At 39.6% G+C, this 16,878-nt stretch overlaps 2 protein-coding genes across 2 annotated transcripts; both read left to right on the top strand.

Moving 5' to 3' along the window:
- Nucleotides 1–2,113: 2,113 nt before the first annotated feature.
- Nucleotides 2,114–5,425, top strand: LOC762469 (decapping and exoribonuclease protein-like). The gene is made up of 5 exons (XM_030986055.1): nt 2,114–2,147; nt 2,471–2,687; nt 3,932–4,076; nt 4,541–4,626; nt 5,302–5,425. Exons 1-5 carry the CDS (start codon nt 2,114–2,116, stop codon nt 5,423–5,425), a joined length of 606 nt encoding a protein of 201 aa, XP_030841915.1.
- A 2,079-nt stretch (nt 5,426–7,504) lies between these two features.
- On the top strand, nt 7,505–16,181 carry LOC105437830. The gene is made up of 7 exons (XM_030986155.1): nt 7,505–7,711; nt 8,641–8,958; nt 9,591–9,832; nt 12,146–12,274; nt 14,607–14,760; nt 15,125–15,221; nt 15,862–16,181. The coding sequence occupies exons 1-7, from the start codon at nt 7,705–7,707 to the stop codon at nt 16,124–16,126; spliced, it is 1,212 nt and encodes a 403-aa protein (XP_030842015.1). The 5' UTR covers nt 7,505–7,704; the 3' UTR covers nt 16,127–16,181.
- Nucleotides 16,182–16,878: the final 697 nt, after the last annotated feature.

Below are 16,878 nucleotides of genomic sequence, written 5' to 3'. Positions count from 1 at the left end.
GAACCGATCAGAACTGATCTATTAATAATTCATGCTTCTTATCCTTCGTGTGCTTGACCTAAAACCTTACAATCGCTTGGAAAACTGAGTCCAAAGTTCGACTTGTTTCACATGGCGAGCTTGCAACCTATTTTGATCAAATTACGGTGGGTGAACTTTCAAAAGTCAATGGGACATGAGGGCTCCAATGAAAGAGCTAGTGATAACGTACGTCGGGGTGGATGTGCTTTTCGTTAAAAAAAAAAGAAAGAAAGAATTTTAAACGATTTTTTGGGTAAAATTCCATAGGCTAACATGTTAGGCTGCTGACTCAAATGAGACTAAACGAAGCTATATGCCGGGCGAAAATTTGAACCCTGTACCTTGTGATCCACAGTCCGGTGACTTATCCACTACACTTCTCATTACCTCGTACACTTGTATGTTCATTCATTATAATCTTCATCCATACTCATTCATCATTCGCTTCTTTATTCCCTTACTTCTTATTTATTCTACACTCTATAAAATGAGAGTGCACAATTCTAACATTTTCTGACAAGCTAAAAAAAAAAGGTTCATTAGCATTTTTTATTTTGCCGTTTGCCCAAAGAGGGGGGGGGGGGGCACTAAAGCCAGCCTCAACAAAGCTGAGTTCTTGTTTAAAGGTACTATGTCCCTTTTGCAGCCCACCTCAAATTCTGTAGAACTTTGCAGGAATTATGAATATGTCATGTATGTCCTATCTGTAAAATGTAAACGTTAGCAGTGTCCTCATATTCAAATTATGCAAGGAAAACCGTTTACTTGCTAGACTTCACTGTCAGACACTATTGAGTAACTGACTGGCCTTTTTTCTTCTTTGGTAATAACATACATGAAAAGAGTTGTAAAGGGTACATGAGCATTTGTCTACATCAATAACCCACTTCTTGTGATGGCCAAGATTAAACTGATTGAATCTTTGCGCAGCATAAAACGTATGACCATTCGGTACAATTGTTTGAAAATCAAGACTATTACTTTTGGGCTCTATAGCCCTAAAGTCGATTTGACAATTAATAGTCATTATTTTCCCACTTGAAGACATTTTCAAGCCCCACCTTTTTTAGGGAAGTTCTAAATTAGTATTATCTTTCAAATGCTGTTGGAATTTAACTTTTTCATTTTTTTGGCCTGCAAATGGGACATAGTACCTTTAAGACGGAAAATGCCTTCAAGTGCATGGTTATTGCTCTTATTCTTATTCATGCCATTTCTAGTGCCCTTTTAGAACCTAAAGTTGCCACAGGTATGAAGGTAATTTTAGACCCCCAATTGTGTGAATTTAGATTGAATACGATCATACCAAGTCAGCTCCACTTAAAAAAAATACGGGGACCGTTTTTTGAACGGCTGGTTCAAAATAACAGAATATTTGTGGGGCACCACAAATATTAGAGATGATTATATTTATGGATATTTCAGCCGTCTCTGAACCGATTTTGATCAAACAAAGATGATTTCGTCATTCGAATTGTACATTCTTTCAAATTTGACACTCACCTTTTTCATTTGTGTTTTGTGTAGCGCCCTCTGCAACAAAACTCAACTATCCCTTTAACACATGATTATGTTCTTTTTGTAGTAAATATGAAGAAACTTACGAGCATTTTATTTTGTCTTTGTGAGAAAATAAAACCAATTTGGGAAGAGTGAGGGAATTTATTTAATTTAGTAGAGATTACAAATATAAATTGGAAAGGTATCCATGTAGGGAAAGTTGAGTTAAACATAGGGAAGGAACAGTTATTAAATCATATATATTTTGATAAAATATATGATATTTATAGATAGTGAAAATAGAAAAAAAACACCAACTTATTTGGAGATTAAGAAAAGATTATTAGAAAATAGAAAGGAGGAGAAGAAATTAGCTGGGGACCGAGGTACACTCACATATCATTTTAGAAAGTGTTAGACAGCTGAATGGGTGTAATGACGATTTCTTGGAAGTAATTCTTATTATCTCTAATGGCATGGCAGGATTTCTTCTTGCCACAACTCCGAAATCAGAAAAAATCATATGAATTGGATCCTATTAGTCTTTAGATTACAATCTTGAAGGTTCTGAATTGCTAAAACTCGAGAGCGTATGGGGGCTCTTCCCCTGAACCCCATCGGGAATGGTTCGCGCTTATGGGCACGCTCTCGCAGTGTACTAAGAATTAGAAGCTGGTGAGTTTCAAGGAGAACATTACATAAAGGCCATCTTGAAATTTTTTCTTAATTGCTAAAAAGAGTAACCGAGGGCTTCGCCCCTGGACCCCGCCGTGGGCTCTGTCCATGCTACCCGCTAGGAGCCCTTAAGCGGGACCCTTGACCACCCCCTATCTTTTGGATCCGCCGCTGATATGAATCATTCGATTTAACTAATAAACGGATTGTATTGATGTCATTTTGCAGAAATAATGATAACAAAGAAATATTTCGTGTTCTTGTCCTATATCAGTGGATGGGCTAACCCCAGACGAGGCGCCTGTCCCCGCAAACGAGAATGAAAGATTCTTTGCTTTGACGACGGTCAACTGCGGGAATCACAGCTTGCTTGTGCGTGGTGAGATACAGGCAGAAAAGAGAATCACCCCTGATGAGCCACCTCCAGCATTGCCAAGCCCAAGAAACTGTCTGAATGTCCGCTCGAGGGAGAAAGATCAACATATAAAATCGTAAGATAATTACGGAGCCCCAGGAGGGACATAACAAATAAAACTAATGAATTCATGACGAAACAAAAAAATAATATAATTATAATCGAATTCAATTTTTTTTTCTCGAATTTTAAAGTTTTTGTTATTTGTCCTCGCCTGATTTTCTTTTAAAATGTCCCTTCCGGGGCCTTTTGGATAAAAGTCTATTTTCGTAATTTAATTAAATAGACAGGTTTCGTAACATATTGACATTTTATGCATAAGGTTTAAACATATCTTTTTCCTGACAACCTGAAAGCTAGTCCGAGGCTTTCCCTACTTAGCAACATAAAATGTATGCAGACTGAATTCCAGGTATTATAGTTCATTTATTAATAACAGGATAATGAAATTACTCGTCACGAGGTCCCCAGGAAAAAAATTACATGAGTTTAATTATAATTAGAAAACCGTTTTATTTAACGAAAACTTCACATGAAGTTGAGCGGGTCTTTATGAAACGTAATAAGTTTGATTTATCTCTGGATAATTTGACATAATAATGTAAATGTACAACTGCCGTAATCAGTTACAACAGATGAACAGTGGTCCTAATTGGTCCCTGGACCTTATCATTAAAAAGAGGATGGTTCCTGAGACAACTCTTTGTTGTATGAATTTGTCCTTTGGAGGGAGGGAGTGTGTGTGGGGGAGAGAAAAGATTTCCAGCGAAATAAACCAATAAAGTGCAAATTTCATGGAAGGAGTTTCCTACCACCCAAGGCGGATATCTTGAAGAGCGTCCGTGGACTTCTCCCCAAGACCTCCAAAAGGGTTCTGCCTCTTCATCACAGAGGCCTGTTCTCTAGGGGCTTTAGGGTAAAAATTAAGAGTTCAAGATTTCAGATCAGGCGCGCAAAGAAAATTGTAAAACATTAAAAAAAAAACTCTCTCTCTTTCCTTCCCATTGTCTTTCTCTCCCAACCCCTCTCTCTCTTTCCGCCCTTTCTCTCCCCATCCCTCTCTCCCTCCCTATCTCTTGTTTTCTTTCACTTACACCACCATCGAAACTCGTTAACTGCAATCAACACCATTTTTTTTTAATGAAATAAAAACTGTCCCGTTCTCCTCTCTCCCTCTCCACCCCTTCTCCGCCCCCGCTTCGCCGTCTTTCTGTCCTCTCTCCCTTCTGTCTCTCTTCGTCTCGTACCGCTATTCTCTCGCCCGGCCTCCACCCTTTTAAATGTCTTGATCGTTCTATCTTCCCTGTTAAATCATCTTAGTATGAAGGCCTTAGCCTGGTGGGCACCGAATAAGATTGCGGGCATTCCTGAAACCCGTTATGGGTTGCGAGACGACGAACGCAGAACCATCCAGAGAATCGCTACCATACAAACCGACAGACTGGCGACGTCTAGATTTACTGAGGTGAATTTTCGTAATAACTAGTTGCGTACGGGGAGAGTGGGCTTGGGGGGGGGGGGGTGGGGGGGGGGGGGGGGTATTCATAAGTGGGTAGTTATCGTCAAAGCAATACTGGTTAAGGTAACAAGAGCTGATTTTTTTATTTGCATGTAGAAGGTCATTATACATGTAGAGTAGCAATGAGGAATAAGTTTATTTATTCAGCTATAGGTACATTTCGTTGACATAGCTAACAGATTCGAGTCACGTATTTGTGTTTTCCCATTCGTTCATATTCATATAAGTGCATAGATTTTCATAATTTGTTATATTCAGCAAGATTTAGGTTTATTTGGTTTCAAAGTATCATGACATAATTATGTCCAATACTATGTTTTGGAATGCAATTAGTGAAGTGTAAAAGTTGTGTGCTGACCAACATTTAAAAAAAGGAGACAATACTACATTCCTTGATTAATTTTTTGTAGAACCGTTGGGATCCTGGAGTTTGCATCCGAACAATGGACGCTCTGCTTTCTCAGATAAAAGAACTGGTACCAGAAGATGATCCAAAGTAAGGGCTTACTTTGAATCACCGGGTCACCGCGTCCGGTCGGGTAGTCGTGTTACACGGACCAACCATTTGTAGATGAGTGGGTTTATTTCATAAACATTACCCCCGACAGTTCACGAATAAAAGGGCATAATTTCACCAAAGGTCGGGTAATTAACGCGACCACCCGACCCGACGTGATGATCCGATGATTCGAAGTAAGCCAAAGTAAGCCTTTATTTAGATCTGTTGGGGTGTCATGGTTTATATAGTGGTTATTACTTGGGGGTGGGGGGGGGGGGGGGGGGGGGGAGGGGGGGGGGGGGGGTGGGGGGGGGGGTAGGGGTAGGGCTTCAGTCTTGACCACTAAATTGCATAGAAAAACTTTTAACCCTTCCTAATGGATTAACAGATGATGTCATGGCCCCATGTGCCCTCAGGCAGGTTACGCCTATGACCATGCCACTATAATCATTGACGGATGCATGTAGTGGGTCGGGGAAGAGGTATATGTTAGAAAAACAACTATGCCCATGTGCCTCAGTTATCATCAGTTGTTGATTCTTGGGGGGGGGGGGGAGGGGTGAACACGTATTAGCCTATCTCAAGTTCCATACTAGCCTTCCTTATAAGGCAAAACGCATTCCGATGACGTCATTCTCTCGCTATATTTTGACCCCCCCCTCTCTTTCTCAGTTCTTTCAAGCGAGCCGTTCTCACAGTCGGGCCGAACCGAACATTCGAAATCCGGGACCGGCTGGAACGAGATCTGTTTGTTGAGGAACACGAAATCCGAAGCATCTACGAGGGCAATGAGTAATAAGCGGAGTTAAACAAAAATGTATTTGGTATCACCCCCACCCAGGCGCGTACACAGGGGGGGGGGGGGTTGGGGGGGGTAATTTTTTGTGTGTAAACCCCCCCCCCCCTTAACCACCCTAAACCCCCCCTTTTGGATATTTTTTTTTTATAAAAAAAAAAAAAAAAAAAAAAAAATTCCCATGGCTGACCTAAAAAAGGTGACCTTACCCCCCCCCCAAGGGAGCAAAATGTCAATTTTTCAAATTTCGAGACCCCCCCTAAAAAAAATTGTCCTCTTACCCCCCCCCCCCCCCTCCCTCCCCCGCTTATTCAGCGGTCGGCTGAGTCGTTGCAATTTTTTTGGGACCCCCCCCCAAAAAAAAAAGTGACCTCTTACCCCCACCCCCCCCCCGCTTATTCAGCGGCTGGCTGAGTCGTTGCGAAATTTTCGACGCCATTTATAATGTTAACCCCCCCCCCCCTTGAAAAAATTCTGCGTACGCGCCTGGCTGGCTATAATGACTGCCATGCTGAATTGTCTTCATTACACTGATATATTACATTCTCCTCTATCATGTTTTGGAAAACAGGTGAAGATAGTCAATGGACGGATCCAGGGGGGGGGGGGTGGGCACAGTGCGCACTACCTCCCCCCCCCCCACTTAGCGAATTTGCGGCCGGCGCGATTTCCAAGTTTTCGGGAGCAAAAAAAAAATTACTCCCCCCCCCCCCCCCCCGCTTATTCAGCGGCTGGCTTAGTCGTTGCGATTTTTTGGGACCAAAAAAATAATATATAAGTCCTCTTACCTCCCCCCCCCCCCCCACGGGAAGAAATTCCTGGATCCGCCCCTGTTTATATAATTTTGACAATATTTTTAAGCTACTTCTGATAAATCAATACAATGTGCAAATTTAACAAGTTATTAATTAATCCTTTGACACTAAATTACACGTGAAATTCCTTATACAAATTTAACTTTGTACACTTTAAATTAAATGATGTGAATTAACCGATTAGAATTATTAATTTATGCTTTTTCTTTTGCGATATTTGTTTAGGGGCGTTAAAACATTTCCTCCCTGAATGAAAATGTTGTCAGTTTTTACAGCAATGTTTCTTCCGAGAAAATTTGGTCCATGGATTATAAAGGGAAAAATTGACCAAACCTTTAAGTGGGCGTCTTACAACCCATTTCGATTGACATTTTTTGCAATGTTTGTGTTTGTCCAGTCATACTCATTTTTACTAACAGTGTTTTGCGCATAAGGTAGATGGGGTGGAAATCGACCCGACTTTGGGTCTGAGGCTGAACTCGACGGGTATGTTCAGGCTGATAACCCTTTCAGGCACTTACTCTAACCCGATCAATTCCTAGCCGTTGGAGGTAATGTAATAGGGACTTTTAGATTTGCGTGGACTGATACGTGTGACGTCCATTCAAGGCAGTGCATTACAAGACGTCGATCGTAGCACAGACCTATTGGCCCGAATTCACAAAGCAAGGTTGAGCTCAGACCAAGGTTTGACCTCAAACCTCCTTTTGTTTCGCCAAACCTCCTTTTGTTATTTACAAACCTGGTTTGTAAATAACAAAGGGAGGTTTGGCGAAACAAAAGGAGGTTTGAGGTCAAACCTTGGTCTGAGCTCAAACCTTGCTTTGTGAATTCGGGCCATTGTCTTCGTGCGAGTCTAAAAGTCCCTAATATCGCCCTGTAGCCGGTCTGGTGTCGGTCTCCTTGGTGTGACTGAGATATTTGGGGGCAAATGAAGCGATTATTTTGGGACAGCCTCCTAGCCTATATGCATTGCTCCAGACAGAGTTTGTCATTTCGTAAATACGTAATAAATACATAACCGGACTGTAGATGCAATGGTTCGCGATTCGAGTCCATGACAATGCGGTTTAGTAAAGTACTAAAAACAAACTTTGTATTCGGATGATTTTTGGATTCATATGAATGTAGTTTTCATTATTCATCATCACCCTCATTCTCATCATGAACACCATAATTCTCATTTTTTCCCTCTTGTTCGTTTAATTATCAGTAATTTCATCGTCATAATCATCATCATCATTGTTATTTAATCCCTTATCTGCAAGGCTGCATACCCGAGCATCGGGCAGCAGTTCGTCCTCGCCAGAACCTGAAAGTATTGCCTTGCCCACATCAGATGATCGAAGCCTTCAAAGCTGGAAGGTTACAGAAGAGACTACCTTGCCATGCAGTTCACCATCGTTGCCAGACGATACAGAGCCAGAATTTCCAGACAAGCTTTCCAGTTCCTTCAAGGAAGATATGCCAGGTACTAGAGATCCTACCAAATTGAAGGGAACCCCAAAAGTAGCATGCCTTGAATATTTTCATATTTGTATGATAGATTTCATGATGAATTCTACTATCACTGCTATTGCGTCTTCTAGTACTTCTACTATTGCTTCTGCTACTACTATTACTACTACTATTACTACTACTACTACTACTACTACTACTACTACTACTACTATCACTACTAGGCATAATCATATCATTTTAAAGAGCATACTGTACTCCTGTGTGAAGCATTCCAGCCAGTCGTCGCCAGTCGGGGGGTAAGCGGACACTTTTTTTTTTGGTCTCAAATTTCAAAATTTGACATTTTTTTTCGTTTGGGGGGGGGGGGGGGTAAGGTCACCTTATTTAGGTTAGCCGTGGGTATAATTTTTTATTTTTTTTTATTAATTTTTTATAATAAAAAAAAAAAAAAAAAAAAAAGCCAAAGGGGGGGTTTTTAGGTTTTTTTTAGGGGGGTTTACATACATTAAAATACCAAAGGGGGGGGGGGGGGTTTGAACCCCCAAGGGGGGGTTTTTAGTTTTTTTTAGGGGGGTTTACATACATTAAAATACCAAAGGGGGGGGGGGGTTTGAACCCCCAAACCCCCCCCCCCCCCTGCGTACGCCCCTGGTTCCGGTAGTAGGTGAAATCTCTGAGAGCAATAGAATTAGAATTTCCTCATGACGGCGATCCTATATCAATCAATCATTTATTTCGAATGTTGGTTTTCGTGGTTCTAGGACAATAACCCCCAGGACAATCACCCCCTGCAAATTACCAACGGGACATTTACCCCCTAGGACAATAACCCCCGAGTATCCCCCCCCCCCCCGTAGGTGTAAACATGGAGTTTGGCCATATGCATCAAAAAGTGAAAAGGTTCAGTTATAATTAATGTTCATATCTATTTCGTCAAAGATGGATACTTTTGCGAAGGCGAATTCGACAGCAAAGGTGGAGTGATGACAGTTTCGTCCCATACGATGACCATCCCTCCAGGAGCGCTGGACACGCAGACCCCGGTAAAGATCACAATGAAAGTTCTGAGAGACGTACCAAGTGACATCCTTCTGCAGGATGACGAGACGGTTGTTACTTATGGTTTCTGGTGCCTACCCTGCGGATTGCGATTCGCAGCTGACAAACCGGTTACGTTGACGATACCTCACTGTGCCAAACTAATCGATCCTCATAGCATACAGACTGTATTGTACTCCTGGAGTCATAATGAAAAAGGTGAATGAGAATGAAGCATAATTTCATTTTCTTTTCATTACTACTATTAGATGATGAGTAAGAAGTATGTGAAGAGATAAGGAAAAACGATCGGAAGGTAGATGTCAAGGGTCTTTTCACGAACTCCACGATGGAATCTAATACGCCCTTTGCATTAGGGAAAGAGTCTTAAGTATACTATCGCAAAAGAACAAATCTTCTTGATAACAAGAATATTAGTAATTGCTATTACTTGATCAAAACTTGATTTGTTTCAAATAATATTTTACTGGAGGCGTCAGACCATTTATCTAATGTTGAAGATCAAGAAATACTTTTCAGTAAAATCTGCAATAACCTCTAGCCCCACAGGGAATTAATAGTAACACACAAATCAATCGGGACGTTGATTTTTTTTTCAAGAAGTTTAAAAACATCAAAAGCTACGTTTCTTACTTCTTACTGGTCTCAGTGAGGAAACTGCATAAGAGCAATACAGAAATTCCTCTAATTTTATTGAGATTTTCTCCACGACTGCCACATCGCGATGGTTATAACGGGCATAGTTAATTCAATAAAACCAAAGTCTCTATCTCTTCTTATCGGAGCTTAATTCACGTCTTCATCATTTTTCGTTGATGTCTTTTGAACAGAAGGAGATGAAACCGTAAAACCTGAACGCATACAAACACCACGGACCTGTCGGGTAACACCTCACAACATAGAGATCTCACTGGAACATTTTTCAGGAGGTTTTTTTGCCTTCTTACGGAGTTGGTTGTATATGGATGGAAAGGTAATGTCTGTTATGCCTTTTCTACCGAAGATGATGCCAATTTCCCGCAAATTGATGATGGAGCTACGAATGGTGAACAAACCACATGGAACATCTTGGGTAAATATCTGAATTCCAACTAAATGATTTTATTCCAATATTCATAGCTTTATTATATTTAAAGTTTTATTTCATTTCCGGAACACAAAATAAAAAATATAACAAAAACAAAGCTCAAACAAAAATAGCCGTGGTTTCGAACCCAGGTCACCGGATTACGAGACCACTGCTCTACCGACTGAGCTATCGCGCCTCCTACAATTCAATACAGAAAACAAAATCAAATCCATTTCATAACGATGCATGGAAAGAAAGGGACACTGATAATATACACTGTTCGTCATAATGGTGGAATAATTTTGACAATGATTTATTCCTAATAGATCTAGATAAAAGTATACATTCTCAGATTGTATGAATAATAATGTGCGAGTGCTTGTTTTTCGTGACTGCTAAAGCATGTGTGTATGCTAATCAACTAGGGGGCCTATACGTCCTTAAGTCATAACTGACTGTAATGAGGATTACTGCCTCATAAAAGGGCACTAATATAGCTGATCGACACGGTTTTTATTCTGGGGCATCAAGTTACGAGGCCATTGCTTAGCCACTGAATCATGACTGTACGCAGCGGGGGCTAGGGTACGTCGCCGCCCCACAAATACAAAAAAACTAAGAAAATGCAATAATTATCAATAATTTATTGCATTGCATTTGCAACATTTGCAATATTTATGTACTTATGTTTAATAATTTCATACCAATTAGTCTTTCCAGCAAATTTTGTCTTAATTCTGCATTACATTCATATAATACTCGAAGTTCTTCTAATTTTCATTTAAATAAAATAAGACTAAATATAACTAAGAAATCATTATATCTTAAAGGGCCACAATTGTGGAATAATATACCTCCATATATAAAATCTAGTCCATCAATTAACGTTTTTAAAAGGAGATATAAATCATTTTTAATCCAACAAAATAAATAAAGATTGATTATGTACACGGTCTGTTGTTGTTGTTGTTGTTGTTGTTTTTTCTTTCTTTCTCCCCCCTTCTTTAATCACATTCTCAAACAACAATATAATACTGCATTATACTTTATTACTGTTTAGGTGGCAGCACCAATAAAGCCCTTTGGCTTTCCTAGCTGTCTCCACATTCATATATATTTTTGTTGTTGTATTGTATTGTAAATGTTTCTCTTTAACTTGTACGCTATGTTTTGTATTTTATATGTTTGTTATGATGTTTTTATGATGAATGAAATAAAGTTCAATTCAATTCAATTCAATTCAATTTCCCCCCGGTCCCCAACATTAAAAATTCCTCTGTAGGGCAATGCATTATGGGTCAAGGCATGCCCATATTGAGGATTTTTTATCTTAGGGGTCGGGGAAAAATGCAATGAATTATTGAACATTTATTTCATTTTCTGTATTTTGTATTTGTGGGGGCGGCGACGTACCCTAGCCCCCGCTGCGGTACAGTCATGATTCAGTGGCTTAGCAATGGCCTCGTTACTGTAAGCTCCCAGGATAAAAACCGTGTCGATATGCTTCGTAAGTGCCCTTTTATGAGGCATTATTCCTCATTACTGTCAGTTATGGCTTAAGAACGTAGGTCCCCTAGTAGATTAGCATAGTAGCATACACATGTTTTAGCAGTCACGCAAAACAAACACTCACAAATTATTATTCAATAAAATCTGAGAATGTATACTATTATCTAGATCTAGTAGGAACAAATCATTGTTAAAATCTTTCCATAAATCGGGTAAAACAAAATTATTCCACCATTATGACCACAGTGTACAAATAGTCAAGGAATGGAACAATATTATGAATGGAACAATATTATATATAATATAATATTTCCATTCCTTGACTATTTTATAATAACATAAAATTAAAGAAAACATAATAGAATCCATCATACAATACTTTAAGTTCTATATCTTTCTTCTTTCTTCGACCACCCAAATAGCCTCAACTTAGGAACATCTACCCAACCCCTCCCCTAAGGACCCCTGACCACCCCATCTCTCCCATACATTCAAAGAAAGAGCAGAAACTGAACTTATTAGAATTGTGAATTTTTCTTCAAAGTTCAGATACTGCCCGCCAAATGACTTTTGGATTTTCTTCCTTCAAATTGTTTTTAACCACTCATGCGTGAAATATGCATCATATGAGTTTCGTCAAATAAAAGAGGAGGATCTAAGCTTTAAAATATATGAAATTTATTCATTATAATTATGATTAAGTTATGACAAAACATCGATAATTCTCGGTTTCGATTTTTCTGGGTCGCACTGTATATATAATTATATAAGTACAGAACTTATGCTCTACTCTTAATGTTTTCACAGAAAGATTTGCATGTTCTGGACAAGACTGCTAGGTATCAACCTGCGAAAGATGATGACGATGAGATGGTTGTCGAGGATGAAGATCTTCAAGTCAGTTTGAAACTTGAAGACAACATTCCTATTAACAAGGTGAGGTATAAACACTGCCAATAAATATCCAAGTAGCACCCAAGGCACACCTTAAAAAAAAATGCACACCGACTTTAAACCGCTTAATTCTTGGTCATTAGGGTAATGTGGTAAGTGTCGGTCTGGTGTCAGTCTTTTGTTGGTCTGGTGTTGGTCTGGTGTCGGTCTGGTGTCGTCTGTTGTCGGTCTGGTGTCGTTCTGGTGTTTGGGTTAAACCCCCCCTTTGGTATTTTTGTTTGTGTAAACCCCCCCCCATAACCCCCCCCTTTGGATTTTTTTATTTTATTTATTTATTTATTAATTAAAAAAAAAAATATATATATATTCCCATGGCTGACCTAAAAAAGCCGACCTTACCCCCCCCCCCAACGGAGCAAAATGTCAAATTTTCAAATTTCGAGACCAAAAAAAAAAAAAAAATGTCCTCTTACCCCCATCCACTTGACAATCAAATGCTCAAGGCGGAGCTTGTGCAAAAGAAGAAATACATGATAAATAATTATATACAAAAGTGCAATAGAAAAGGTACAGACATGAAAGGTAATGGTAATCAATTATAAGCTAAAATTAAACAGATATTTCTTAAGATTGTTTTTAACACTGACTTAAGTGCACAGGACGGAGTGTCCCCTTGCGCTCCTACGGGTGGTCTGCCTCCATTCATTTCTGTCCTGGGCTTGGTGTTGGGCAGCCTCCAGGCTTAATCCAGAGTCTTGGCGGATTTGGTCTTTCCACCTCAGGGGAGGACGTCCTGGTGGCCGTGGCACAGTAAAGTCATTGGTGTGGACTTGTATTGGTAGGCGTTCCTGTGGCATACGTACCACATGTCCAAACCATTTCAGGCGGCGGTTGGATTTTTCCTCATTTATTGTCTTGGAGATTTTCAATGACTTTCTGATGTCTACGCTTCTAATTTTATCTAGAAGATGGACTCCTGCTATTGTCCGCAGACATCTCATCTCAAAGGTCTCCAGTTTATCCCGGTCAGTTTTCCTTAGCGTCCACGTCTCAGACCCGTAGGTGGCTATAGGACGAATGAGGGCATTATAAATCCTGACCTTCAGGGCTCTTGAAATATCTTGGTTGGTCCATATATTGTTTCTCAGTCTGCCAAATGCCCAGGAAGCTAGATTTGTGCGTCTCTTGACATCTTTGGTAACCGAGGGGACTACACTTCCAAGGAAGACAAAGTCTTCTACCTTCTCTATAGGGTTGCCATCTATTGAAGTCTCCTCATCATCGGTTGTCATGATTCTGCATTTAGCTGTGTTGATTTTCATTCCCCATTCACCACAAACTTCCACCAGCTTGTTTGTTGATATTTGGAGTTTATCATAGATGAGTTCGAGTAGAGTGGTGTCATCTGCATAGCGGATGTTGTTAATGCGTATGCCACCCATCTGTACTCCACTGTCTAGGTTTTTGACATCTGCCATCACGAACTCTAGGAAGATGTTGAACAGACTTGGGGAAAGAAGACAGCCTTGCCTGACGCCTGTCTTAACTTGGAACCATTCCGTAACTTTACCATTTACGATGACAGCACATTTGGTCTGATCATACATATACTTGATGAGGTCAATCAGGTTCTTCTCAACTCCTATTGAAAGAAGGCACTTCCATAAAGCATCCCTCCAGACAGTATCGAATGCTGCTTTGAAGTCCACAAAATTCCAATGGATGGGGATGTGTCTCTCTTTGGCCTTCTCCAGCACTTGCCTGACAATGAAAATAGCATCAGTGGTTCCTCTGGAGCTCCGGAATCCACACTGCTCTTCCGATAAATGCTCTTCAATTGTTCCTTGAATCCTACTGAGCACCATCCTGCAGAAAACTTTAGCCGGCACTGATAGCAGTGTTATGGCTCGGTAGTTAGCTGGGTCAAGTTTATCCCCCTTTTTGTGCACAGGGGTAATAAGGCCTTTGCTCCACTCAACTGGTGTCTTGCCTTGCGTAAAAGCAGTGTTGATGATCTTCAGCAAGATCTGTGCCATTGCTGGACCACCAGCTTTCAGTGTTTCAGCTGCTATGTTATCAAATCCAGTTGCTTTGTTATTCTTTAGAGCCTTGATTGCAGCTTTAACCTCTTCCATGGTAAAATGAGAAGTCTGGTTTTCAGTAGGGGGAGGTTCAGGTATATTGCGAAGTCTGTTGGTGTCTCTCGGGAACTCTGTATTAAGATGGGTGCTGAAATGTTTTTAACACTAATTCGGCAGAACTGCTATCTTTAACTGTAATTCTACAGACCACGCTACCTCTGTAGACGTCTACTATTTTGTTTGAATAACTTTTTATTGAAAACTCAAGTGTGTTTGATCCTATTTAATCACAGGATGTCAAGTCGGAGCTACTCAACAGAACAAACAAGCACACTGAGTATTTTGACTTAGATCTAAACGACAGACCAGACGACTCATTGGTGATTCTCAAATTGAAGCAGAGTACATTGGAAATGGATATACAATTCAGGACACAGTTCTCGGAAGGTAATGGATATATACAAACCTCATTGGTTTCTAAAATGCCCATTTGTATATATGCCTACACAAGTCATAATAGACATAATTACCCACTGAAAGCCGCATTCAAGATTTTATGAAAGTTTGTTGTTCAACTACAAAAAGGGAATGTAATTTGTAATTTGTACTTTGCATTTTTCTTCATTTTAAATCCTCTAAATAACATTGGATCTCTCATTAAGCTTATCCTCACATTTAAGAGAGAAAGTCGGAGCAACTTATAATTCATTTCAATTACAAAGCAGATTAAAGAGATAACAAGAATATTATTTTGAGTATTCAATACTGTGAGGTGTTTCGTGTCTTATAAATCCTTATTCTTTCTGCATAGAACGCGATCATTCAGCATCGGAAAGTGCTTTACCATATCAAATATCAACGATCGGCTCATTAGATACAACAACATCCGATTCGGTGGACGAAGCAAGGTAACGATATCACGCTTATATATCAATTTCCTTACATTATGTGGATGAGAGGTGCAAATATTTCAATTTGGGGTGGGTGGGCGTCGGACTATTGTCTCGTAGAGGACAGGTGTCTCAGAAATTTCTTACAAGAATAATCATGTTTCCCCAAGCTTTTGATAAGAAAAGAAAATTGTCATCTGAACAGTCTTCCACATTTATCTGAGGGAGGGGGGGGGGGGCATGCTTATTTCAAGTGCATACTTAGGGCAATTTCTTACCATTCCTCGGTAGTGTCAATCTTGACTGGGTTTAACTATTTGTGATTCATGTCGTTACTGTCTCTGCTCCCTTTTGGAAGTTCCATTTCTTTATTCCGAAGGTTCGTTACTCTGAAGGTTGACAATTCCAAATATTCGTAATTAAAAAAACTGGAAAAGGGTTCGTTATTCCGAAAAGTGAAATAGTGTTCATATTTCTGAAGGTTCATAATTCCGAGAATAATATAGAACCCTGTATCTTTTTTCCGAATTACGAACCTTCTGAATGACGAACCCTGTTTCTTTTCCAGAGTTTGGGAAAACGGGTGCCTCCCCATTTAGTCCGTGATAGGCATATAGCATATAGCCAATCAAATTGCATGTCAATCTTTGTTTTATAGTGAAAACCTGAACGAAATAAGCGACTTGGATCTTGTAGAGTTAGCACAGCAACTAGGAAACCACGTCACAAGAGTTGCCCTTAATCTTGGGTTCAGTCATGATCGATGGAAGCAATTCAGCGACATGAACAGAGATGGCAGCTTAACCGGAACTATGAACATGCTCTTCGATTGGAAAAGGGACACGCTAAGAGAACTGCAGAGGCCGTCTCTAAGGGAAGCGTTAAAAAATTCAAAGTGTTTAGCACTTGCCGAAACCATATAAATATAAGTAGCCAAGCATTCTTCCACTCGAGAGTTTTAGAACTGAAAAGTTAAATGCCAAATTTAGAGTTTTAAACTTTGCTCAAGTTGTTAAGTTTGGTTATGATAGTTTTCACATGCAAACACCCTTGTTAAATATACGGTTACCATATCATAAGCCTCGCGATTTCTCCTCTTTCCCCGTCTAAGTAATTGTTCAACTCATTTTGTATTCATTTGATTAAAACAAAGAAATAGATGTTTGTTGAATCTGTATCTTTTGAAAGAATCTATTTCAACCCGAGCTGAGAGTAGGACAATAATATTTCGGAGCAAGATTTTCTCTCGTGATATAGAATCAGCTGATTTTTGAGTGAAAACGGATCATTATTCATGGTACAAATTGGGAAAAACTGATCTGATCGATTCCTTAATTCTCCCAACTATATTATTACAATTTAATTACATTTTAGGTGAATGGAAATCGTCACAAAGCAATAAAATGGCTCTACATTCCATTCCAGACATTTGAGTGTTGAAAAAAAAAATTATAGCCTGTTTTATGTCTTTTTTTCATGGAAAAACAGTTGGGAAATTCAAAAATGGTTGGGAGAATTGACTGTTAATCACTGTTAGAGGGTGTCATACATCGACTCCTTCAAAGAAAACCATAGATATCTTCGTGGTTTGAGAATTTTTTCAGGATTGTTTGCATGTCAGAGGGTTAGTACAGTAGAAGGAATATAGTAAGTAACATTTTATACAGAAATTAAG

The sequence above is a fragment of the Strongylocentrotus purpuratus genome, unplaced genomic scaffold, assembly GCF_000002235.5.
Source record: "Strongylocentrotus purpuratus isolate Spur 01 unplaced genomic scaffold, Spur_5.0 spur5_scaffold_15, whole genome shotgun sequence".
NCBI lineage: Eukaryota > Metazoa > Echinodermata > Echinoidea > Camarodonta > Strongylocentrotidae > Strongylocentrotus > Strongylocentrotus purpuratus.
Note: the sequence above shows the minus strand (reverse complement) of the source record. Positions and strands in the feature narration are given on the sequence as shown.